Raw genomic sequence first — 25,599 nt, 5'->3', positions numbered from 1 at the left:
TTAGTGCAAAGACTGGAAACGAGGTGGCAGCGAGCCTGGCTCTGTCCAACAAAATCCACTGATGAGCACCGCAAAACTCACAAAGTAACATAATCTATGTTGATCGTTTCTGTTCAAAAACTGAAAACGAGTAAAACAAGAATTATACTCGGATTATGAACGCACATGTATGAGACTGTTACTGCTGTTCGCCAGTAATATTGAGAAGGATCGTCATCTTATTTATTATTCATTATGGCTAATTTGATAGGGACAGATACAATATACATAGACTGAGGACAGATATCCTCTGCAAGTATCGTAGGGTTTATAGTGGATCCTGATTTGCAACATCCGCCCTTAGAAGTGCTTTCATGAAAATATGAGATTGAAATAGCGAGGAGAACAAAAAGATATCATAAAGCTAATTAAAAGCTGAATACAGAAAGAGACAATAAAGCAGGAGGATGAGGACATTATATTTTTAAAAATATGAGTACAGCTTTGATGCCGAATTAACTTGGATTTACTCGTTCTTGCTTAACTGTATATTGTTAAGGCTGCAGCAGAATATTTCTCAAATCTCTCCAAACTTGTCTCAAAACTCATTGAAGCTGCAGCATAATATAATAGATGTACATTAAATGGAGTCAACATTTAAGTGTCCTCTTGTCTTTTACACTGCCTCTGCAGTGTGTGGATGGTGGCCTGCTGCCAGTCTGCATCCATACACTGTTAATAGTCATTGAAGAAATTAATATGGTGCTTTATAGATGATGTATAATCAATTGTGCAGCACTAATGGATCAGAGTACCACTAATGTGTGTTTACAGTTTGATGCTTCTTCAGACTGTGGATGAACATCCATTTGGTTTCAGTTTATTTCTATTTTAAAAACCACCTGCAGAGACTTGAAACATGCTGCTGATGCATTGCATTTTTGTGTTGATGTTACATGATTCTTTAGGTGACTGTATTGTAATACAGTGGGAAGCAGGGATTATTATGAAAACTCTTCTTGGAGGTGCTTTCAGGCAATAATTCTGTGTCTTCTACCAAATGTGTCATTGTTACTGAGAAAATCTGATTTAAGAAGGACCAACAATTGAAAACATGGTTGCTGTGAGCAAGTGAATATTGTAAATGAGGTTATTTCTTGTATTAAGCCGCTGAAAACGTACCTCCCACAGGCAACCCACAACTGGCCATGGAGAATGATTGTTTCACTGACCCTGTTTGAATTCATCTAAAAGTAAAACCACTATAGTTGCAATGATTAATCGATTATTAATGACTATTTTGAGTATTGATTTATTAGTTTGAGTATTATTTTTAAGAGGAAAAAGACAAAATTCTCTGATTCCAGCTATTGTTTACTCCTCTCTGACAGTAAACTGAACATCTTTGGATTCTGAGAAAAAAACTGCCAGTTGAGTACATCATCTTTTGGAAGCAGTGATTGTCATTTTTCACCATTTTTAAACAATTATTAATCAATTAATCGAGAAAAACCAACCGATTGATTGATTGTAATAAATTAAAAAAAAGAAACCTTTTCTTTGATATATCAAGTATTACCGCCCTTTGTAACCACTGTCACCTGACATGACTTGCAGATTATCAGGTTTTTAAAACCTGAACCATGTCCATATCATGGAAAATGCATCTATGGTCTTTTTTACCTCCTCCTCTTTGTTGTGTACACTACAAAATTGCAAACTGTTATGAACAAGCTAAAAAGCAAAGCTCTTTGTATGTCGTATAATAGTTTAATTTAGTCTGTCACATAAAAATCTGCTGGCATTATTGGTTCTTTCAATCTTTTGGTGTAATTTATAATCATGCTGCTGCTGTCTCCCTCGCTGCAAGTCGCTGGAAGTCATGTTGTTCCGCTTGTGTTGATGCCGTGCATCAAAAAACCTCTGCACTCTGTTAATAACAATGAGCATATCTGAAAAACTAAAAAATGAACAAAGTTTAAATAACTTCTGGAGTATTTAGAAATACTTTGTTCATGTTTCTACTTTTACTTTACTTTCACTAGTGCATTCTACGCTTAATTTAGTAAAAACTTTACTAAAGAAGAGTCTGTTTATGACAAAATGTCAATACTTTGTCATTATGATTTTGATATGGAAATATTAAAGTGCAATCTTTAGCTTAGATTGTACAGATTTTGGTGATATGAAGCATTTGAAGATACTCCAAGAAATGACAAAAATAAAATAAATAAAAATAAAATATGTGGCACTGCTGAACCATTTCAAAGAGTTCAAAGGGTTTAAAAAAACTGCAGACTCTTAAACCTCAGACATCTGAACATTGATTTTCGTTGAAATTAACAGTGACTGTCTGGAGGGAAGGAAATCAATCTGTTGGTTTGCTTCTTAAATGCACACTGAATGAAAACCAGACGTTGCTCTTTTGGGCTTGAAGGAGAATCTGCTCTGATGATTCTTTCTCTGTCTTTGTCTTTCTCTGTCTTATGTTTCTTGCAGGAAGGGAAAACCATGTTTGAACAGGAACTGTACCACAACTTCTCCATCAGCAGCTCCAGGTCCTACTTCATCTCGTTCGCAGGAGATGTAAGTGTGCAGCTCTTTGTCGTTACCTCAGAACTAAAACCTCCACAGCAGCTTCTCCCCCTGATCATATCCTACTCTGTTTAATAAGGTGTGATAATTACCGAATGTGTTTACAGACAGTCAAATAGTCACATAATGGTCTGCTCACTCCTGGCTTAATTTTAACCATAGCCTGTTTTACACAGAGACTGTAATGTGAAGCAGCCACCGCAGGTTCTGCCTGCTCTTTAAAATGTCGGTACCGTTTCCGACGGAGCAGAGAGACTGAATGTGGAGGAAGGATCAGTTATTTTAAAGTGCAGAAATGGCAGCTGAACTGAGCAGCGTGTTGCTTAGAAACAAAAATCCTCTTTTACAACAAAAATCACTCCTCCAAAATAAATGAATCCATAACTTCAGTTTCATCACACTGTTTTAGACTCCTTTTCTTACTCATCTTAATCTGAGTAATTGTAATTAACAAGTCAAATGTACTGTTTATAGGGCTGGGTGCCAGTAGTCCATACCTTTAAAATCGACCAAAATAACCCAGTAGTACCAAAACGTTTCCAGTGAAACGCCTTACTGAGATGTCACCAAAACATTGGAAAGTATGTCTATAGTACACTTTGGGTGACAAAAATAAATGCATGAAATGCGCAAGGATGCAAGTTGGATGTCTAATAGGGTTGAGTAGATGGACATCAAACTATCTTTAACTTGGTTCTTGACCAGCATCCTGCGAGATTTGTGGTAATTTTGGAGTCTCCACCAGTTCAAAATCGGTGGTCTTGTTTGTTTTTTGTTTGCAGCTCTTTCTGGATTTAAGTTCTTTTTAAGCTTTTTAATGTCAGGTTGGCCTCAGTGATTATTTGTGGTTTCTCCTACATGCTTGGAGTGGGATTAGGTGTTTGCAGTCTGCAAGCAATCCTACACACTGGTGTTTTTAAGAGGACATGCTTCAGTTAAAGCCAGAACATTTTTAAATCATGAGACATCTAAAACAAAAATAAACAAGCACATTTTTGCTAAATCAGTTCTGTGCTGATCCTGAACCTCCAAGTGAATCAACAGTGTAAATAACTGCAGGCAGTGCATGGTGATAATTATCAAAATTATCTGAGTTATCTGAGTTTTTTTTTTTTTTTTTTAAGAGGACAGACTTTCTAAATTAAATATCAAGTTTTAAAAGTTAACAATGCTTCTGATCTGCTCATCCTGAAATAAGATGTGCACTTCTAATGCTCTGTAATCTCTCTGTTTAAAGCTTTTCATTTAAAGATAAAGATGTAATTTTAATCATCTGTGGTTTTTCCTCTTCTTCCTCTCAGACCTGTCAGATCGGTCTGAACTTCGCCAGTGAAGAAGAGGCCAAAAGATTCAGAGCTGCCATCAACGACCTGCTAAACCGACGACAACGCAAAACCGGTATGTTTAACTGTTTTCGGTTTTTCTTTCCTCATCGCTTCCTAAACCTGTGTGACCTTTATCCTTCTGACACCTGGGCTCAGGCTGAAGAACACTAACCAGCTCCTCTGCTAACAGGCCTCAACCTCAGTCCCAAACCTGTCTGCCTCGCTCATGTCCAGCTGCACCAGGGACATGTGCAGGGCTTCTAAAATCAGATCAACTCAGAAACCCTGGAGCCACAATATTACGATCTCAAGACACATAGTGTAGTTGTATGACAACAGACTGGGAAATATAAACACTCAAGTGAAGGGTGAGATAGTCTGTCTGACCACCAACAGATGGACGTTGATGTGTGGGGGTGGTGCTTTGCACTATATGAGCTGCAGTCCTACAATAGAACCACATCATCTGTGCCAAAATGTGAAATCTGTCAAGGCGTTTCTTCGATGAGGACATGAGTAAAGGCTTGGTTTGGGACAGTTTCCTTCTTTTCTCTGCTGCTTGTGCTTCTCTGTGCTGTAGTAAAACTGTCAGTCTGTCTCTGTGCCGTAAACGTCTCTGCAGTGAGGGTCCTCGCTGGCTCCCCTCCAGCTGCTCTCAGCACGCCGGCCTTTTGAAGCGCTGCGCTCAAACTGTGATGATGACTGAGGGTCCAAACACTCACAGAGCCGGGACACAGAAGTTGTTTTAGGGGGCAGGTTTTTTTTTTTTTTTTAGCAGACACAGACTGAGCTCTCAAAGCTTTTGCTTCTCTCCTTCTGCACATCTCAAAGACTTCCTGAGCTGACTTTCTGACTGTTACTCATGGCGTCGAAGACGTAAGACAGCATGCTTCCTCTGGCAGCTTTTTCACCTGAGGGCTTTAAAACTGTCATCTTCTAACTGAACTTTAACACAGTTTCTGACTCTTGATCCGCTTCACCCTCTTCTCTCGCTTCTTAAAAACTCCAAGTACCTTCCATTTTTGGTTTTATTAATTTAGTTCAGTCTCGTTGATTTTGTTCTGAACTATAATTGTGTGAATTTTTCTTTTGCAGAGAAGAGAGGTGACCCTAAAAATGGTATGTTGAACTCCTAATAATTATGAAATTCAGTTTTTCTCACTGCATCAGCTTCAAGTGACCTTCAGTCTTTATTATCTAGAGATTTATGCCTGTTGTATCAATATCTTAAGAACAAATGATCCTCAAATGTACTTTTCTTAAAACCCAGTAATTTTTTCCTTGCTGCCTTTTTTATTGTTTTTCAAATCAACACAAGTAACACAAACACAAGATGAAACATGAGAGTCCAGTTTCCCTACAGCACAAAATGTCTAATTTTGCATCTTTTGTTGTTACTTGTGGGAACTCTTCTGTTCAACACGATGCAGAACATAGTTGGAACTGTGTGTGTTATTTTTCTGAGTTTTTATTAGGTTTTTATATCATTCTGTAGCTTCCCAGGAGTGTTCATCGTATGTTTAAATCCAGACATTCAAATTTTAGACCAAGTAAGTACAAGGGCTAAACAATAAAGAGTAAAATATGTCAATGCATGAATGAAGAATTACGGTGCTACAGAGATTCCCTGATCTAAGAAAAGATAAGATACTCCTTTATTAGTCCCACAGCAGGAATATCTACTGTGTTAATGCAACAAAGTGGATAATAAAAATATATAGACGCATCAACAATAAATAAAAAAAGAAAAAGAAAAATATAAGGAAGAAGAAATATAAAAAACCTGAACAATTTAAACAAAGGAATATATAAATAAAAAAATAGGAACACTATGAGCAGGGGAAATTCAAAAATAGGAACAACATAAACAGGGGAAATATAAAAATAGGAGCAGTATGTACAGTACACAGAGACTCAGCAGTTGAATTTACACCATTGCACAGAGGGAATATTCATATTGCACATAGAATGATGATAATACACTTGATTATTGCGCTTTGGAATTAAGAATTCACCAGAGTGATTTATTGATATTGCACACTGAATGATAATGGACCTGATTAGAGTCCTGAATATTAAAAAGTCAATTAAATCTATATCTTTTTATCCAGACTGAAGGGAAAATGCTTGTTAGACCCCAGTAAATTTTTTTTTAAATAATTTTCATATAATAAAATCATGACTCCTTTCACAATTGCAGTATCTTCATTAGCATCAGAATGTTATTTTACTGAGCCCTTCTACAAATATTTCCTCAGCATTTCTGCACAATGACATTTCTACATATAAATTCCCTGAGTTGAGGGAGGCGAGTGAGAGGAGGGCATTAGCACTCAAACCTTAGTCGGTGCTTTTTGCCAGCGGTTGAGTGGGATTTTCCATTTGAAAACCCTGGAAAAGAACAAAGATGGAGTCTCCCTTTGAGCATTCAAAGCTCTGTGTCACACCAGTTTTCCCACGTCAGGTTTTCAGATGTCAGTGATGTGCATGTCCATTCTCCAGTGGAAGAGTTTCAGACCAGTCATAGAGTGACAGGCAGTGCCAATATTATTTAAGCACAATAGAGCCTTATAAGAAGTGCCTCGTCAATCTACTGTTTCATTATATAAGTAATCGATAATCTATAAATCAAACCATTTTGCTGTGATGAATTCAACAGTGGTTTGCCTTTTTTCACATCCACCACACCTGTAGATAAAATCCTGCACCAGACTCATGAATGCTGCAGATACACACCTCAGGTTCACTCTTCAGAGCATAACAAATTAAATGATCAACAGCAGACTGTGTTTGTACAGAGCAGCGCGCTGCATGAATGTAGAAGCAAGGAGCTGATTAGAAACAGTGTCTCCAAAAATAGATGTTGTATGCATGACTGGATGACAAATGCCAGGAGGGTCGAGTCCTGAGTTGTGGTGTTTCCTGACACGTTGGCGGCGTTGTTTCGCAGACAGTGTGACTCACTGACACAGAGTGGAGTCTGCTGCAGGTTAATCTGGTCAGCAGGAAGCCCATCTGTGCCATATGTAGACCACATGCTCTCTGTTGTTGTTCCCTTTAAACCCTGTTGTGATGCACATTAGGCCTAATCTGTAATCCCAACAGTTACTGCTGCTGACCACTTGTTTTCTATAGACTTTGTGTTATCATTCAGTTTACTGGAAGAAAGTGCACATGAATCAACGCTAACATTTTAAAAATAACAGTGTTAACATGCCAGGATTGACTCAACGGTACTGAGACACTGGTCAGATGACTGTTATGTTTGCAAAGTCTTCTGACAAAAATAAACAGAAAACATAGAGAGCTGGCTGTGGCACCACCACCCGCTCTTGCTGCCAATCTACCCCTGTGGCCAACCTTGGTACTACATCAACAAAATCCCCTGCAATCAGTAAAGCATTTTCCCCATAGACCTCCATTCATCATCGTCTGTAAAAATGTTGACACCTCAAACTGCAAACAGGCAGAAAGCGAGAAAACTGTATTGGCTCACTGCCTGAGCGAGCTGTTTCTCTTATGAATAACCACCATTTTGGAGTCTGGAATCCAGTTCTTTTGATATGTCTCAGTTGGTTTAACTTCTCTTCTTTTTTTGTTGTCATTTTTTTTGTCATCATTTAATGTCTGTAACTCACAGGCTGACTAATATGTGGTAACGTCATAGCCTCTGGATGCATTGTGAGTGAAAATGGCTTGTGAGCAGCACATTCCTCCCTCCTTATATGCTGACTATTTATAGTGGGTCTGTTTGCCTGCACCTGAGCACCACCGTGAACAGAGTTGTGTGTAATGGTCCCAGTGCATCTGAACTTTAATTTAGATCTTCTCCTCTGCAGCTGTGTCTGCATGTCATCCCAAAAGGCTGTGTGCTTTCATTAAGCCTTCTGAGTGTTGGCAAACACTGACGCTGTGAAGAGCAGGATTAACACATACTGAACAAATCAGTGGTCCCTTCAATCAGCTCCGTGGATTTGTGCCTGAGATCGTTCTTTCATTGAGGTTTCTCTCTGGTGGCGGAGATTCATTCTGACATTTCAGTTGTGAAACACGAGACCACCAGTGGGACGTTGTCGCTCTGGATGTGACTCTCTGTTTGGAAGATGTATTTGTGTCCCGGTTTGCTTCCCTCCTCTTCTACACATTTATTGTTCTCATTGTGAAAACATCAATAAAAACACTTTTGTAGGGAAGAAGCTGCCTGTGTTGGTACTTCAAAGATAACCCACAGTGTTTGGGAATGTTGAGAGTTCACCTTCGACTCTCTTGTTACCTGATGTGAACTCTTGGACCTGGATCCAGCTGAAGGTCCTTCACATATGCTGTTCATTGACAAACTGAATGCAGTGGGAACGGATGCTCACTGCTGTATCCAGCCTGAGTTGCTGGTCAGCTCTGTCCTGGAAAGGCACCCAGAGTTTTAGCAGTAATGAGTGCTCAAACAACCCTGTTCAGGCTCAGTACAGAGTCCGGCAAGTTCAGATCTTCAGTTATTTGGACTTGGAACGTACTGTATCCTCGTGTTCTTGGCAAGAATGAAAGTTTTTCTTGGCAGACAGATCAGGAAAACAGCATTTTGTGAAACTATAATTGGATTAGGGCTGGGTTTCAGTGGTAATTTTTAGATTGTATTGTTGAAATAATGTCTGAGTTCCAGTGCTGGTACAAAAATGATCCTTTTTTTTTTACCTTACTTTGAGAAATATAAACATGTTTTTTCTCCAAAACCATTGTTTTCATTGAACATAAGAAGCTAATGTTCTTCAATATGAAATATTGTCTTTACACAAACAACAGTCTAAATGACAGGAGCTGTTTGTTGGTCATGACTAATTTGATGTTAACTCTCAGAGTTGGACATTTTTCACTGTAAGCAATCAAAACTTGCAACCCCACTTCCAAAAAGGTTGGGGTGTTGTGCAAAATGGAAATAAAATAGAATACAATGATTTGCAAATACTTCTCTGACTTGTATTCAGTTGGGTACGTAAAAAAAAAAGATATTTAATGTTTAAACTGTTTTTTGAGAATATAATCGGGCAGATTTCGGAGCAACATATGCTGCCATCCAGACATCTTTTTCAGAAACGTCTCTACTTCAGCAAGACGATGCCAGGACACATTGTGGACGTGTCCAACAGCATGGCTTCGTAGTAAAAGAGTTCACGTACTAGACTGACCCGCCTGCAGTCCAGACCTGTCTCCTATTGAAAATGTGTGGTGCATTATGAAGCACAAATTACAACAACAGAGACTGTGGACTGTTGAGCAGCTGAAGTCGAATATCAAGAAAGAATGAGAAAGAATTTCACTTTCAAAACTTCAACAGTTAGTGTCTCAGTTCACAAACACTGACTGAGTGTTGTTGAAAGAAAAAACAATGAATCACAGAGATAAACTTGCTCCTGTCCTAAATTTTATGAAACATGTTGCAGGCATCAAATTTAGAATTAGTGTCTATTTACAAATGTCAATAAAGTTAATCAGTATTAACATTAAATATATTGTCTTTGTGCTACAATTAATTGAACACAGGTGAAAACTTTTTTTTAACAAATCATTGGATGTGTTTTTTTATTACTTTTAGCACAGAGGCCATCTGCGCAGGCCTGGGTATCAAAGATACAATCCCATGCAGCTCTTCTTAAAAGTGGGAAACTACCACCGTGCTCGTCCTGTTCCTCTGGAGACGGCAGATTTGAGGCGAGCCTGTTGGTCCGCTCATAGACATCCAGCATTCATGGGGAGACCAGGGATTTGGACTGGGATTAGCAGCGGATTAGTGATTATGTCAGATGCTGCTGCGGTTTGTGGAGATTATGAGGAATTCGAGGACTGAACGGTTCGGACCAACCGGAGGGGAGGGACTGCTGGGTGACATTTATATTAGAAAAGATGGATCATAAAAGCTCAGTGCAGACGGATGAGAACGCTGTTGGCGAACGTGACATACAGCAGAGAGTTTACAGCAGCCCTTTGCCATATTGATCCCTCAGGTACCAGGGATTACTAAAGACATATTGATGTCAATGTGTGAGAGTCAGAAAGGGTCAGCTGGATTGCTTACTACAATAAAAACTGTCGGGGCTTGGCTGTATATATCAATATTATATTGATATTGTGATATGAAACCTGGTTTTAAAGGCTGCATTACAGTAAAGTGATGTCATTTTCTAAACTTAGACTGGTTACTCATTGTATCCACATTACTGATGCTTATTTATCAAAAAGGTATGTGCACTTGCCAACAAAGCATTTTGCTGGATGATGTCTTGATGTGTTGCTGTGAAAGTTGAGCCTGGTTCAACTTTTTTGTGAGATGACGCTGCGTTCTTTTTGCCGGTACTTTAGCACCCTCAGTCGCACCAAACTGGCCTCATTCAAATAAATGAGAGGACTGCATCGGTCCGTGCAGGCCTTATGTCCATCTGGATGTGGCCTTGAACCTTAAATCTAATTATTTTCATTTGGTTAATTTAATTAGTTTTATCATCATCATGTTTCCTGCAGAGAAATGTTGGACAGAACAAATAACATACTGATGATTTAGCTTTTCCTGGAGTCCTACCAGTACTGGAAATGCCAGAAAGTTTGGTGTTAAATAGAAGGTCATGGATTGTTAAAATGTAGTGGAATCATCCTCTGGAGAGCAGGAATGTGATCGACACACTGATTATCTGCTCATTACATTTCAATATTTGTGGTTCACAAGTTGAATTTTGTTGTCAGTTTCTCATGATCATTTCTCCCTGGCCGCCCTCTCTTTCTCCCTCCCTGCCTGCAGGTCCGGCTCTGCACATGGCCACGGTGGACATCAAGAACCCGGAGATCAACAACGTCCGATTCCACAACTCCCACAGCCACCAGCAGCCGTACCACCTCAACAACATGCTGAGCCACAGCGGGCTGACCCGGAAGGACAAGAAGACCAAAGGCAAGAAGAAGAAGCTGACCAAGGCCGACATCGGCACACCCAGCAACTTCCAGTGAGTCACTGCTGTCATTTTTACATGTGAAACCATTTTTCACATGGTTTGTGAATTTATTTGTTCCTGATGATCCCCACTTGTTAGATGCTGTGTTCACTGTTTTTGTTTCTGCTGTTCTTCCTTGGCAGTAGGCGCGAGTGCCACCACTTTTTCAGAATTTTGGATTCAACTTCTCACGACGTCTCTAGTGACGTGCATCTTTAAACTAAAAACTCATGGGAAATGGTCATTGAAAAAGTTTACAGTTTGTTGCTAATGTGCTAAAACTTTCAGAACTGGCAGTCTGGTCTTTTGAAAGTCTCAGTAACTTTGATGTTGTGTAAGAAAACAAATTCTCTGATTTCAGCTTCTCAAATGTGAATATTTTCTGGTTTCTTTAGTTCTCTGTGACAATAAAACTGAATATCTTTGTGTTTGGGACAAAACAAGACATTTGAGAATGTCAACTTTGGAAAACAGTAGTCAAGACTTTTCAACATTTTCTCACATTTTGCAGAGCAAACCACCAATCAGTTAATAATTAATTAATGGAGAAAATAATTGACAGAGTAATCATTGATGAAAATAATAATTAGTTGCAGCCTGTAATGTATCTGTGTGTGCAGTCTTGGACCTGTACTGTCTGATCCAGCACTCTGCTTCACAGCAACAGTAAACATGTTGCGTTATAGTCTGAGAGTCCTCAAAGACCACACTGTCTCTGTGGTGTGTGTGTGTGTGTGTGTGTGTGTGTGTGTGTGTGTGTGTGTGTGTGTGTGTGTGTGTGTGTGTGTGTGTGTGTGTGTGTGTGTGTGTGTGTGTGGGTTCACTATTTAGCATGTGCACATGTTCACCCACGTGCGCAGGCTAAATAGTTGATGTATTTCTGCATATTTATGTGTGTGTGCGGACATGTGAGTGATCTCACCACATATCTGTCCTGTCTTCCTCAGGCACATCGGTCACGTGGGCTGGGATCCAAACACAGGTTTTGATGTGAGTAAAGCCCCCCTTCAGCCTTTCAGTCACACACAGGAGCACAATAGTGACCTGTGTGGTGGCAGCATGATGAAATCACACAATAGGCTCTTTTTGTTTCCTGCTCATATTCACAAACATCTCGCTGCGTCTCAGAAGCTGCACACAGACACACAATGTTACAGAGAGAACCAGGCTGCAGCCTTGTTAACTAATTAAATAACTGCAAAAATTAATGAATGAGCAGATTATATTTAAAGCACTTTTCTCATCTTCTTCTACAACCTCAAAAAGCCTCATTTTCTGTATAATTGTGGCACTTAAAAGGACAAAAACGTATAGATCTGCACCCCAACATCACTCCCCACAGACTTTATGTCACATAAATAAAGTTGTATTGACCTGATATTATTTATTAGACATTAAACACCTCATGGATCTGGCTTTTACACTCACAAGAACACCAAGAAGCCCCTTTTTGTATTCATTAGTGAGGATGCTTTAATGAACTAAAAGCACAAATTAAAGTATTTTAGCTGTCAGCGCTTGTGTTTAAAGTACATCTTCCTGATATTATCACGGTGGGTGGAAGTAAGAGTAATGGAGCCATTTTTATTTTTTTTGTTTACTCTAATTATTGCTGCAAAATTGCCAACAGCCACATCCAATTCAGATTTGCTTTTTGAAAACACATGAGCTGTTTCTTACTTTGAGAGCAAACACACTCACAGAGCCGGGTTCACACCAGTGTTAGCTTTAATGAAAGTCCATCAGCATTAAAACATGTTGCACAACTCCTCTCCAGTACACAATGTGTTATTCCCCAAATGGTTTTAACTGTCCTTCATCATCTGAAGCTGTTTCTCAGAAACGGCCTCAAAGCATGTTGGACTGGAAAGGCGTTTTTGAATTTTTAAAAAGAAAACAGCCGTAATATTTGATCAAGTTGGCCTTTTATTGCTTCACAAATAAATGTTTATTTCAACCAGCCTAATGCTCCAAAAAAATTTATAGATCCTGCTGTTCGTTCAGACAGACTCAGGGTCAGAGTATTGTGGCATGATTTTTTAGTAAAAGCTTCTTCCTGCTCTGGCTATCAGGCGTCTGATACAGAGGTTCAGACTGAGCAATTGAAAGGACACAATTAGTCGATCTTTGGATTGTATAATGCTCGCTTTCATTCTAGAAATGAAAAACCCCTTGTACACTAAATAAAAGTGGGAACACAGGGTTTGTACAGGGATAGGAAATCCTTGAAAATACCTGAAATTCATTGCAGTGTTTTTAAGGTTTCCTGAAACTGCTTGCTTGCTTTACTCTGACTAATTACTAAACTTTTATATAGAGAAACTGAATTAGTCAGAGCAGAAAATAAGGTTTTTTGTCTGGTAATGGTTTGATTTGACATTTTGAAACATTACATTTTTTGTTGTGTTTTCCTTTATTTGTCACCCTCCTGTAGAAACATAATTTTGATTATTTATAGCATAGTAACATCTAATTCAATGTGATGAAGAAATGAAGAGGGGCCCAGTCATTTCCGGTGTTTGAAGCACATATGTATGTGTCATTGACCAGGGATCGAAGGTGCTAGAAAAGCTTAAAAATGCAAATGCTTGAAAAGGGCTTGAATTTGACTTTTAGAAATGTGTAGGAAACCTGGAAAAACAAGCAGGAATAGGGATTTCTGTGGAGGCTTTTCAGTGGTTCTTAACTAACTCCATGGACACTGCAGGAAAAATATCAAGAGATAGTTTGAGACCCCAGATCATAAAATATGAGGTTGATTTGCTGGGAACAAATTGTCTCAAGGGTGTCAAATCATCTCTGTGTATTCTGGGACCATCCCAAACTGTTCACAGAACATTAAACATGGTATTCAGGAAGGCCTGGGAATCATTCAAAAAAATTATGATACCAGCGCCAGTACTGTTACCCTTAAAGTAATATTGACACCAATAAAACTACAGTATTTGATCCATCGTTTAGACAGTGCAGCTGATCACCCTGAAGTTTTCCTTGTGCTTTATCAGGTGCTTCATCATGTTTGTCATGTTCACAGTTTTTCTTAAAATAATCACATTTTATCCATTTATTTTTATCACCATGGGTGTGTAATATAGGCATACTTTTGAAAGTTTTGGTAGCAAAACCAAATACATAGTTATTATAATAGTTATTATTTGTAGAAGTTTCGATACTACTTTCATACTGGGTTATTTCAGTTGATACCTTAAAGGTTGTTATACCCAGCCCTTTATTCAAGACTCAAACAGCCCTGAACCCATTTAGTTTTTGAAACAAAAGACAAGTACAAAGCTGCTGCAGGCCTTTTCAGTGGCAAATAAATAATCAGTCCAGAGAAAATATGAACTCCAGTGCTACCAGTGGTGGAAAACTGGTATGGAATCATTTTGGACATATTTAGAATGGGAAAGTCACCCTATTCTTTGCAGATCCAAAAAGACAAATTCTAAATTAGGGCTGCACAATTGATCACAATATTATATTCAAATAAAAAAACAGAGCAGATTTTTTTTGGAAAAGGGAAAATTGTGAGAAATCTTCTTCTCGGTCTTGAAGAAATTGTTTGGTGCAGACCCCAACAAATATCATAATTTTTTAAAATAATTACAATATGACTGTTTTTGTTTTTTTTTAAACCGTATTGTGCAGCCTTAGAACAAAAGGATCAAATTTATAACCCCGATATGAGCAGACTGTTTGACTTTGCTTATGTTTGATGCTTCTCTCCTCTTCCTGATGGACAGTTGAGGTTCTGTTGTATATAGTTAAAGTTTTAATGAAGAACGAGATCGTCATGTAAGAAAGATGAATATGAAACTACTGACAGATTGAAGTAGAAGCAGGTTTGTTGGCTCATACTGATGTGAAATAAATATGCAGAAATGTAAATGTAACTTCTGTCTCAAAAGATCAATATCTGTCCTGCAGGGCTTAAAATGCATTTTTGACCTTTACGGGTTTCTATGCTAGTTGTGATGTCAAAGTCAGTTTTCAGGGAAGCAAAGAGAGACATTAAAGAAAGGAATGTAAAAAAAGACATCCTGTGACAAACTGTACAAACATCAGTCTGTCCAGCGCAAGTCAAGCATCCTGGTGACGAACCCATGAAGGAGTTTTTGAAATAATTCTGAACAGGTTGTATGATCAGTGTTCTCATTTAAAAAAAGAAAAAGGCCTGTTGATGAACCCTGACTGGTTTCTCGTAGCAACCGGAGCTGCTGATGCGCGTCAGTTGTCGAGGCTGTCCACTAACGAACGCCGTGTTCAGACAGACGGGCTTAACGAGCAGCGGGCTCATTGCTTTCCATTCACTGCCTCTTAATTGTGTCTGTTCACCCGACTGACCGAGCATGCTGAACGATCCCGAAAACACATGATCCCACATGTCAGTCACACACCAGAGAGTCCCAGAATGCACTGCAGCATGACAGAAACAAGAGGTGTGAATGTTTCCTCTGTTTGGAGCTGCAGGTTAATGTTTGATTCGATGGAAAGCAGCCAGGTGGTTTTGTTTGGTTTGTCTGTCAGGTTTCAGGCTGATTGTAATTCTGCCTGTCGGCCACCAGGTGTCACTCTGACGCTGTGACTCACTGCAGTGTTTGTCTTCACTGCAGAGGAAGAAAGACTGTCTCTGCTTCTGGACTGTGGACAAAATGAATACACGTTAAACAAAGAGGGACAGTAAACTATTTTATTTTATTTAACAAGCCTCAGTGAGCACATGTCACGTTCCTCAGAGGAGTCTGATTGTATTTCTCATTAGCTGAAGGAGAGGAGCATCCAAAAAAACAAAAACCTCAACAGGTGCCAGACTAATTAGCACAAAACAACATAATTAACAGTCGGACAGAAACTCAAAATGAACAAAGAAAAGTTAAAAGCAAAACAGAAACATATAAAGGAGAAAATTAGTAAAATAATTAAAAATAAGTAAAAAACAATATTAAAATAGAACAGAACAGATGTCATAATAAAGTAAGTTATCTTAAAAAAATATAAGAAGGGTTTTAAATTAAACTCCAAGCTGAAACTTTTGGGGATCATTTGTCAAGACTATAAATGTAATTATCCTGAACTTGGTGTCCTGAGCGTCTTTTTTTCTCTAATGTTTCTCCCACCACAAAATCTAACAGTTTTTTCTAAGCAGGATTTTTTTTTTTTTGAGGGGATGAAGTGATGGTGGCAGATTATCAACTCCAATATTCAGCATTTTTACAATTAGTATAATTGTTTTATTTGTTTGTTTTTATCCAGTTGCTCATAAATTAACTGAAAAATGATCTAGTTCAGCTCGTATGCAGGCGCCTCTCTGTCTGTAGTCTCTGTCTGTAGTTCACTCTGCAGTCTGTAAATGTAGTCTAGATCGACCATATTGGTCGATCCTTTGCTGAGTATCAACACTTCTGCAAATATTTGTCATCTTTATAAAGAGCAAGTCAAGTTTGTTAAATGCATCAGTGTTTAATGTCTGAATGGAAACAGTCATATGAGAAGTTTTTATTTAAATCAAGAAACAAAGTGATGTACAAAGTAATGCTATTATCAACATGTAATTTTACTTTCTAGGAGTATAAATTTCTTCTTCTTCTGTTTTTAGCCATGCTAGCAGTGTAGCTGTAGGGATGTCAGTGTTGGTCCAACTGTCAGTCCATCACTTCGGTCCAGACTGAAATATCTCGACGGCTACTTGATGGATTGGCATGAATTTTTGTTCAGACATTCAGCTGACGTTTGTGGTTCAGAGCGAAATATCTTGACAGCTATCGGATGGATTGCTGCAGATATTAAAGCTCCCTGCAGGATGAATTCTGAGGACTTTGGTGATCTCTGTAGGTGGAGGAAAAGTTTCGAAGTTTTCCTCTGTTATGCAAAACAGCTCAACATCTACATGATAGATTAGTACTTAAGTTTTTGTTACAGGTATTCATTGTTCCCAGATGTTCTACCTGTCAATTCATTTCACGATTAATCATCCAGTTGTTCAGGCTGTAAAAAGTCACAGTTTCCCAGGTGATGTCTTGATTGTTTCTTTTGTCCAATCAACAGTCCAAAAACCCGAAGAATCTTCAATTAGAAAAGAAAAAGAGCAAATCTTTACCTTTAAGTAGCTTTAAAAAGACTAAAACAATCAGTTGATCAGCAAAATGACTAATTTTCATTTGATCGACTAATCAGTGAAGCTCTGTTTTGGTGAATTCTTGACTTTTCTTGTTAGGATTGATCAACTAAACTAAACTATTTTGATAATCTATTAATCAGTTTAAGTAATTTTTTAAAGAAAAGTCAAATTTGGCTGGTTTCAGTTTATAAAATATGGAGATTGTTTCTTTCCTCCTCTGTGACAACAAACTCAATATCTTCAGGGTGAGTAAAACTAGACATTTGAGGACGCCATCTTAGGCTGTGGGAAATACTGATTGACATTTCTCACCATTTTCTGACACTTTAAAATAAACAACTATTAATCATTAATCGAGAAATATTTGGCCAATTAATTAACTACGAAAATAATCATTAGTTGCAGCCTTAATCTCAACTCATCTCAACTACTGGATGTACTGCTATGAAATTTGTTTCAGACATTATTTATGTGTCTAGAGGATGAACTGTAAAAACTTTCCTCCTTTCATCTTGTGCCATCATCAGGTCAAAATAAATCTCCTTGTCCAGTACTTTGGTTTATGATCAAATACTTGCAAAACTGAGGATGTTTGTATTTTAGCTCTCCAACTGTGCTTCTCAAAAAGTTACTCATGTCCAGATGATGTAACTTTCCTCGTCCAGCCTCTCATACATTCACACAAATTAACTTTGACCACCTGGATTCGTCAGTAAACATTATATTTAGCTCATGAGATTCTTTCTGAAGTGTTGTAACCGTTGATGTCATATATTCATAACAGTGAAGTCAAGCCAGTTTATATCACATCAGATCATAAGTGTAGTTATCTGCTGTGTGGTTTTAAAATGTTCTCTGTTGATCGTTGCAGCTGAACAACTTGGACCCTGAGCTCAAGAATCTGTTCGACATGTGCGGCATCTCTGAGGCTCAGCTGAAGGACCGAGAGACGTCCAAGGTCATCTACGACTTCATCGAGAAGAAGGGAGGGGTGGAGGCCGTCAAGAACGAGCTGAGGAGGCAGGGTAGGAACACGCACACACACACACACACACACACACACACACACCTTTGATGTGTCAAACTGATCTTAAATAATAATGAAGCAGCGCAGCATTTGTGGAAGAATAAAGCTCCACAGTTTCATCAGGATTTTCGAACACGCCGACTAAATTTTCAGCCATGTGGCAGCGTCTCTGAAACACTGTTGACATCTCACAAGTTCCTTCTGGTGTTTTTAAATTAAAATTTTAATAATCTATGTATTTGTTTTATGATCTAAACACGATTTTCTTTATTTTTTAGAGCTAAAGGGGTAAAGTCAATTAATTTATGAGTTGTTTGGCAGAAAATGATTTGTTTTAATGTTTTGATATTGATGAATCATGAATCGACCCCAACCATTCAATCATTTTCTGTCGCTAGATATTGACTATATTACTGACTGTTGTCAGCTTGGATTCTGGGGAATTGTGATGGAAATTTGCAATCATAAATCATTTTTGTGTTTGTTTGTTTTTTTTGGGAGGGGTCCTCTCTAAGGAGTATCAATCAAGCTGGTGTTGGTTTATTCATTTTAAGAATGGTGTTTATCTGTTTTTGCAAATCCTCTCCTCATTTCTCACTTTCCTCTGACATTTTTGCAGAATAAATGATTGTTTGGTAGATTTTTAAATGTTTAAAATAATTTTTGGCATTCCAGCTTGGGTGTTTTGTGTGAAATTATCCACACGGTCTTAGTTTCTGTTGCTGGAGGAGTCGCTCTCTGCGGGGCTCGCTCACTTCTAATGGCTGTTTGAAAATGTTTGCCAGTGATTTTACTTGTAAATTGATTCAAAAGATAAGTGATATGTAGTCCTGAAATTTTTTTTTTCTTTTTTTTACAGTTTTTCACCAAGAGCTGTCTTTTCCTTTGCCAAAGTGAGAAAGTCTGTGCAACACATTTTCATGAAGTGGTTTGACATTTTGGAAAATGTGCATATTTGTGGTTGAGAGTTAAAAGGTGGACTGTTCACATAAAGAGTAACTGAGAGTTGGGTTACAAGAGCAATACCACTCATGTCTGTGAGGGCACAGAGAGCAGCTGGGTAGGTTAGCTTAGCATAAAAACAAGGGGAAACAGCTAGCTTAACTCTTTGCAGTCATAACAAAATCTACCTATCAAACCTCTAAAATTCATCATTTGACATCTCATTTATTTAATCTATGCAAAAGCCGAAGTGTAAAGCTGTAAAGTCTGTAGTGTAGCACCTTCAAGAAGCTCATGTAAAACGTTGGATTCCTCTAAAGATATATGACAAATTCAGCAATATAACAGATGTAACAGTGGTGTTATTGCTGCAGGTGTCATAGCTTTGCAGCATCAGTTGTTTTTTTCTGGGTGTTCACCACCATTTTAACTAAAAAAAAAAAAAACTTTTTTCTGAACTCATTCGAAATCCTCTCACAGTTTTGTCTTCAACGATCATTTCCTCACATTTTTCTGCATTTTGCCGTCAGACAGTAGATTTTAGGTGCGCAGATGAAACAGTATTCTCTGTCAGGTTTTCTTATTCCTCGTGACAGACGCTTCTTCTTCTGTCCAGAGTTTTTCTCCATGTTTTATTCATGTTAAACTGCGCTGGGAGGAGTGCAGAGTGATCTGAATCTGAATGTAGGGTGATGCAAGTGTGCGAGTGTGTGAGTGTCAGACATCACTGGTCTGATGTCGAAAGATGAAGGATTTTCTTTTGCTTTCCTGCTGATTTAAAAAGTATTTGATAACAGAAACTATTATTGGAATCTTATTGGTTATTAGTGGTTGTTGAGGTTCTCTTATTTTTTCCAGGTGATGATCTGACTTCAGTTTGAATGAAATGGAGAGAATTGACTTTATTTTTCATATCTGCAGTCTGGGGCTGCGACATACAGTAGTTTAATTTTTTTTAGATTATATGATATTTGTCTAATGATATTAGAACATTGTAAGGAGTGTCCATCACAATCTCCTAAAGCCCAGGTCAAAATATTCAAACTGCTTGTTTTGTCTGATCAACTGAAGATGTTCCATTTTCATATGTGAAGAGAAAAAAACATAAAATCCTCCCATTGAACAAGCTGTAATGAGAGACTGTTTCAACGATTATTATTCAAACAATAATTTCAGTGATTTTGAAAATATTAAAATAATCTGTCACTAGATAAAACTCATAAAAATGATTTAGAAATCAATTTAAATGCACTTAAACACACTAAAGACATACAAGAGTCCCCACTGAACAGCCCAGTAAGAAGCTGACCCCTGGTTGAACTCACTTGCTGTCACCAGTTCAAGTTATTAAACTGAATATTGTGTTTCTCTGTAGGGCAGGTGATGTCCACACTGAGCTCCACTGTGTGTTATAACTGTTCAAGTTATTATTACAGTTATTACCCTGGTGACATGTTAGAGATGTGCTGGTTCTCTTATCCAACACCTCGCTGTGGTTCACTTCTCCTCCTGGTAATAACCGAGGGGAGGCTTCATCTGTGTCCTTTTCTCGCAAAGTGACAGAATTGTACACAAACCTCAAAGAAAAAAAAATCATGGATGTGCCCTTTAAAAAAGATTTGCTGACTGAATAGTGCTAATATGTTTGAGACCCGTCGTCAGAGAGGCTTTTGTTAGTTAAATCAGAAACATGGAATTGAAGCTACAGAAGAAAAAAACAGGACTTTCCCTTTAGTTAGCAGCACAGACATATGATGATGAGTCAGTTTAGAATAAGACACAGGGGAGGGAGGACAGTGTCTCAGGTGAGTCCTGCTCGGTCCTGATGCCGTGCAGGGTCTTCATTACAGGAAAAAATCCCAACTATGTGTCCTTCCTGAAGTTTCAAAGACAGGAAAATTCCAGTCTTCTTATTACATTAGTTTGTTCTGCCTCGCCTGTATCTGAGTTGAGAATCTACACAGCTAGCCTGTATCCATGGCAACGATGTCTCACCTCACTTGTCTCCAGCTCGCTAGCTTGACTTTCTTTAAACAGGCGACATGTCATCTGAAGGTGTATTAATACAACCTGATTGTGTCTGTTGTTTTCCTCCTGCAGCACCACCTCCACCTCCATCTCGTGGCGGTCCCCCTCCTCCTCCTCCGCCCCCCCACAGCTCGGCTCCACCCCCTCCTCCTCCCCCGTCCAGAGGCGGCCGGGGAGCCCCTCCTCCCCCACCTCCGTCCAGAGCCCCCGCCTCAGCTCCTCCTCCTCCGCCTCCCTCCAGACCAGGAACTCTGGGTGCCCCGCCTCCTCCACCTCCTCCCACCAGGGGAAGTCACCAGCCCCCTCCACCTCCCCACCATCACCACCATCAGCCTCCACCTCCTCCTCCTCCATCCTCCTCGCACTCCTCCGTCGCCCCACAAGCCCCGCCCCCTCCGCCTCCCCCATTGGCTCAGCAGTCTCCAGTTGGTGGCGGCGGTGGTGGCAGTTCCGCCCCCGCTCCACCTCCACCGCCTCCTCCTCCACCTCCACCTCCTGGCCCCCCTCCCCCTCCGGAGCTGGACGGTGTCGGCGGAGGCGGAGACTCTCCTCACTCGCCGATTCCTGGTGGGAAGTCGGCGCTGCTGGAGCAGATCAGAGGAGGAACCCAGCTGAAGAAGGTGGAGCAGAACCACCGAGCGCCGGCCTCAGGCGTGGGACGAGATGCCCTGCTGGACCAGATCAGACAGGGAATCCAGCTCAAGACAGTAAGATGATGTCTGATTCCCACATCATTGATGTGTAACTGTTAACATCTCGTTTTTTTTAAAGTGGCAGCAGAATCCAAAATATGAGTGGATTAAACCTTCCAGGCAATATGAATGTATTATTATGGTTTACTAAATTAAATTGCTTGTTATAATTAATTATTTTTCCATTAAATCTTTAATACTTTTGCCAGTATAGTCGTGAAGTTGGCATTAAATTTCAAATGTCCATAAAACTATGTAGAAATCATGGAAAAAGACGCACCTTATGAGTTGAGATCATGCCTCATAATCTTCCTTTCAATCATTTTTTCAGGTTGTAAAGTTTGTATATTAATGTTGGTCTCAAAAAGAATTGTATATAATGTAAATATTAGACCCAGACAATCCTACAATCAGACTAATTGACAAAAACACACAGCAAAACAAACAAAAAAAAAACAAGAAACAAAACAAACACTGACCGTCATCTTCCAACTACAATAACAATGAAGTGTTCATAAACATATGGACTTTATCCTTTTGGAATGGTTGGATCTCAAAGTTACAAAACCTTTCTGTAAGTAGTTGGTGGTTTTATTTGTACATCTGTGATTTATGCAAATTTGCCAGAATGTAAATATATACAGGCAGAAATTCTCAATTCACATGCAAATTAATGGCAACTTATTAGGGTGAATACAGTATTTCCTCAAAAGCAGGTGGTAAATAAATGTCAACACGAGCAAATAAAGGCCGACCCCAAATACAAGCCCAGATAAATAAACAAAGGTAGGTGCCTACTAAGGATCATGTACATTTTTTCTCTTTAATTTAATAGTTTCAAGGATAATAATCATGCTATTTTCAACACGTTGTCATTCTGGATTACTCATGTAAAGTATAACTGTCTTGTTTCTCCGCAGGTGTAAATGTGTTCATGTCGCAGCCAACCTGTGTTTTGTGGTAAAAGTTTGAAGTACTGCAATGGAACAGTGAAAGTCACTGAATTTTTCACAACACATTCTTGCAAATATTTCAGTTCAGAAACGGAGGAATGCTGTCCACTTAAACATTAGAGCACTTTTGATTTGAAACGGATACAGGAAGTGTTAACAGCATAACGCACTTAAAAAATGTAACAGGAAAAATGGGAACAGATCAGAGAACAAGGATGAGACTTTATACTAAAATATGACTAAATATACTTAGCAGACAGGGAATTAAAATAAAGACCTGTCTCTAATAGAAGCCTGCTTCAAATAAAGGCCTGGTCCCATCTGCAGATTAGATAAATAAAAGTCATCATTTGAAGACACATGAGAACCAGAACTGGCATTCCTGTCATCCGTCAGTAATTAACTAAATAAACACGGTGTCAAAGCCAGGGGGTCAAAGGGGTTAAATTTAAATTTGCCTAAACACACAAATCTACAACATACAACACAGACTGTGAATATACTTGTGATTTATATGGTCAAAGAAACGTGTGATTGTACCTTTGACAAACTGGACTGGACCTGTTTGTGTGTCTGCAGGTGTCAGATCATCCAGAGTCCGGTCCTCCAACACCGGCTCCCGCCGCGGGCATCGTCGGCGCTCTCATGGAGGTGATGCAGAAGAGGAGCAAAGCCATCCATTCCTCAGGTAACTGTTACATTTTAAGTTTAAACAACAAATACAAATACAACATACAAATATTAAATTGTCAGCAAACTCAAACATAATCATGTACAACAGGTTCCCAAGTACCTCTGTGATCATTTTAAAGTTGTGTAATTCTTAAAATAACATGTTGTTAAGAGTTCTATAAATAAGTAATGCTGCATGATGAATAACTTCCTGCAGTCAGTAATCAGCCCAAGAAATCTTGTGCACAATTTACTCAGCACAAAGACTGGAAGTAGGAGGAAACAGGCAGCCTGGCTGTGTCCAAAGCTAACAAAGTCCACAACCCAGCTCACTAATAAACATGTTTTTTATTGTTTGTGTAATCTGTACAAATGTATTGTAGGGCACGTAACTCCGGGCAGGTAGCGGCAACTCCAGGAAGTCACTGGTTCAATCATTAGCTGTTGAATTGTTGTTTTTATACTTTTGTACAGAACGTGTTAATCCTTCAGCTTTAGAGGAGAGCAAGTGTCTCACCTCGAACTTTTCCTTTAAGACAGAACTCCTTTAAGACAGAACTCATATTTATCAATCTTTTATTTCCAGTTCATATTTAAAGTAGAGTTGTTATTCTTTGAATTTTCTGTAAATGTGTGTTTTGTGTTTCCTTTTTCCAGACGAAGACGAGGATGACGAAGACGACGAGGACTTCGAAGACGACGACGAATGGGACGACTAGTGAAGACTTCTGTCCTCAAACCCCAGGTCCCTCCGCCCCATACCGCTGACACTAAAAATATCTTCTACAAATCTTCCAGCATCTGACTAAAAATTGTAATGTAAATGTTGTATGAATTGGCTGTATATTTATTTTTTGCCTTTTTGCTTTTTGTTTTTTTATGATTATTATAATTAATCTGTGCAATACCTCATCCGTTAAATCTGTCACGTTCGTCACCTCATCGTTAAAGACTCTACACCCCCCCCCCGTCATTAGAAAGCACTTAACACCGCCATCAGCACAACATGGAGACGCAACCGGCTTCATTTCATTATCCATAATCAGTAATATAAAACTAGCTGCTCCAGTGAATCTGAAGTGGAGTCCTCGTGAGCTCCGTGGGAAATATTTCTTTGTGTTCATTTCTTCGTGTTTTCGCTCCTCATGAAGAGACTGAAAAGGGAGGCGTACGTGCAACCAAACAGGCAGGATCCTCTTTGTGTTTGACAGCGGTCGGTTTAAATGCGAGATAACACTATTTTCTTAACGTGCTTCTTTTTCGTACCTCCGAGTTTTCCTAATAAATTGTAGTTTAGTCGTGTTATTTTTTCATAAATCCTTTGACCAAAATGCGGCGGCTCAGTCGCCTCATGCGGATTTTCAACTTTTATTTTTTATGAAATTAAAGCCGTTTATTTGCACACAGTTTATATGATAGTTCAGTTTTGTGTTCTTTTTTTTTCGGGTGTGCGTTTTTGTCAGATAACTTTTATTTTATTTCAAGCAGATTACAGTGATGATGGACACTTTTAAAGAGCTAAAGGTTTTGCAATATCGTGACCTTTAAATGGGACTACAAATATGACTGATGTTTCATTTAGTGACTGTCTATGACATGTCTACAAACATGAATACACACACACACACACACACACGCAACACTGTGGCATTTGTGAAATGATGGAAGTTTTGTTCTTAATGTCTGGTTGGTTGTTTTTGTTGTGAGATCATTCCGTTATTTCCTGCAGCGCTCTGGTCAGTATTTCAATATATCATTACGCAAGAAAACACTAAAAGATTATTAAAAAGTAAAACACTCATCCTCCTCCGTCCTTCAGTTAACAAACTATCATTTTATGCAATGCGACTGTAAATGCCTCCTGATGGAGAATAATAAAAAAGAGCAAATAATAATGAACCAAATGTGGCATTTGCAAGCAGCTTGTGGGTTTGGCGATGCCTGTGATCCTCCGTCTGTAAACGGTGTAAAGAAATAACCGACGCTCGTTTTAACTGTTCGTCTTAAGAGTTTTTACCGTCCTCCAGCGAGGCTTAATGCTGCATCGAGAAGCCGAGATACTGACAGAGAACCTGTGAAAAGGGTTGGGAGGGGTGGGGGGGCAATGAGAATACTAAATTGTATACTTAAATAAATGTTAATATTTACAGAGAAATTTGTCTCTTGTGTGTTTTTGTCAAAGTTTTTCAGCTTCTGTTTTATTTGGTTCAGAGGCCCCGTTTACACCTGGTGTTAACATGTTCTTAGATGATCTGATCACCAGTGGGCGGCTCTAAATACAGGTGTGAATGAAC

General features: G+C 38.9%; 1 protein-coding gene across 2 annotated transcripts in view; it reads left to right on the top strand.

Annotated features, from left to right (window-relative positions):
* Positions 1-25,350, top strand: part of wasla (WASP like actin nucleation promoting factor a) — a 33,548-nt gene extending 8,198 nt beyond the window's left edge. The window contains exons 3-11 of one of the 2 annotated variants that reach the window (XM_084733649.1): positions 2,479-2,565; positions 3,876-3,972; positions 4,995-5,018; positions 10,684-10,885; positions 11,821-11,863; positions 17,863-18,016; positions 21,061-21,695; positions 23,213-23,321; positions 23,963-25,350. In XM_084733649.1, coding sequence (XP_084589775.1) covers positions 2,479-2,565; positions 3,876-3,972; positions 4,995-5,018; positions 10,684-10,885; positions 11,821-11,863; positions 17,863-18,016; positions 21,061-21,695; positions 23,213-23,321; positions 23,963-24,024 — 1,413 coding nt within the window. In that variant the 3' untranslated portion in view covers positions 24,025-25,350. The remainder of the gene's footprint in view (positions 1-2,478; positions 2,566-3,875; positions 3,973-4,994; positions 5,019-10,683; positions 10,886-11,820; positions 11,864-17,862; positions 18,017-21,060; positions 21,696-23,212; positions 23,322-23,962) is intronic. The other variant, XM_084733650.1, reaches the window with a different exon arrangement.
* Positions 25,351-25,599: the final 249 nt, after the last annotated feature.

Source organism: Lutjanus erythropterus, chromosome 13 (assembly GCF_056507025.1).
Source record: "Lutjanus erythropterus isolate fLutEry1 chromosome 13, fLutEry1.hap2, whole genome shotgun sequence".
Lineage (NCBI taxonomy): Eukaryota > Metazoa > Chordata > Actinopteri > Lutjaniformes > Lutjanidae > Lutjanus > Lutjanus erythropterus.
Note: the sequence above shows the minus strand (reverse complement) of the source record. Positions and strands in the feature narration are given on the sequence as shown.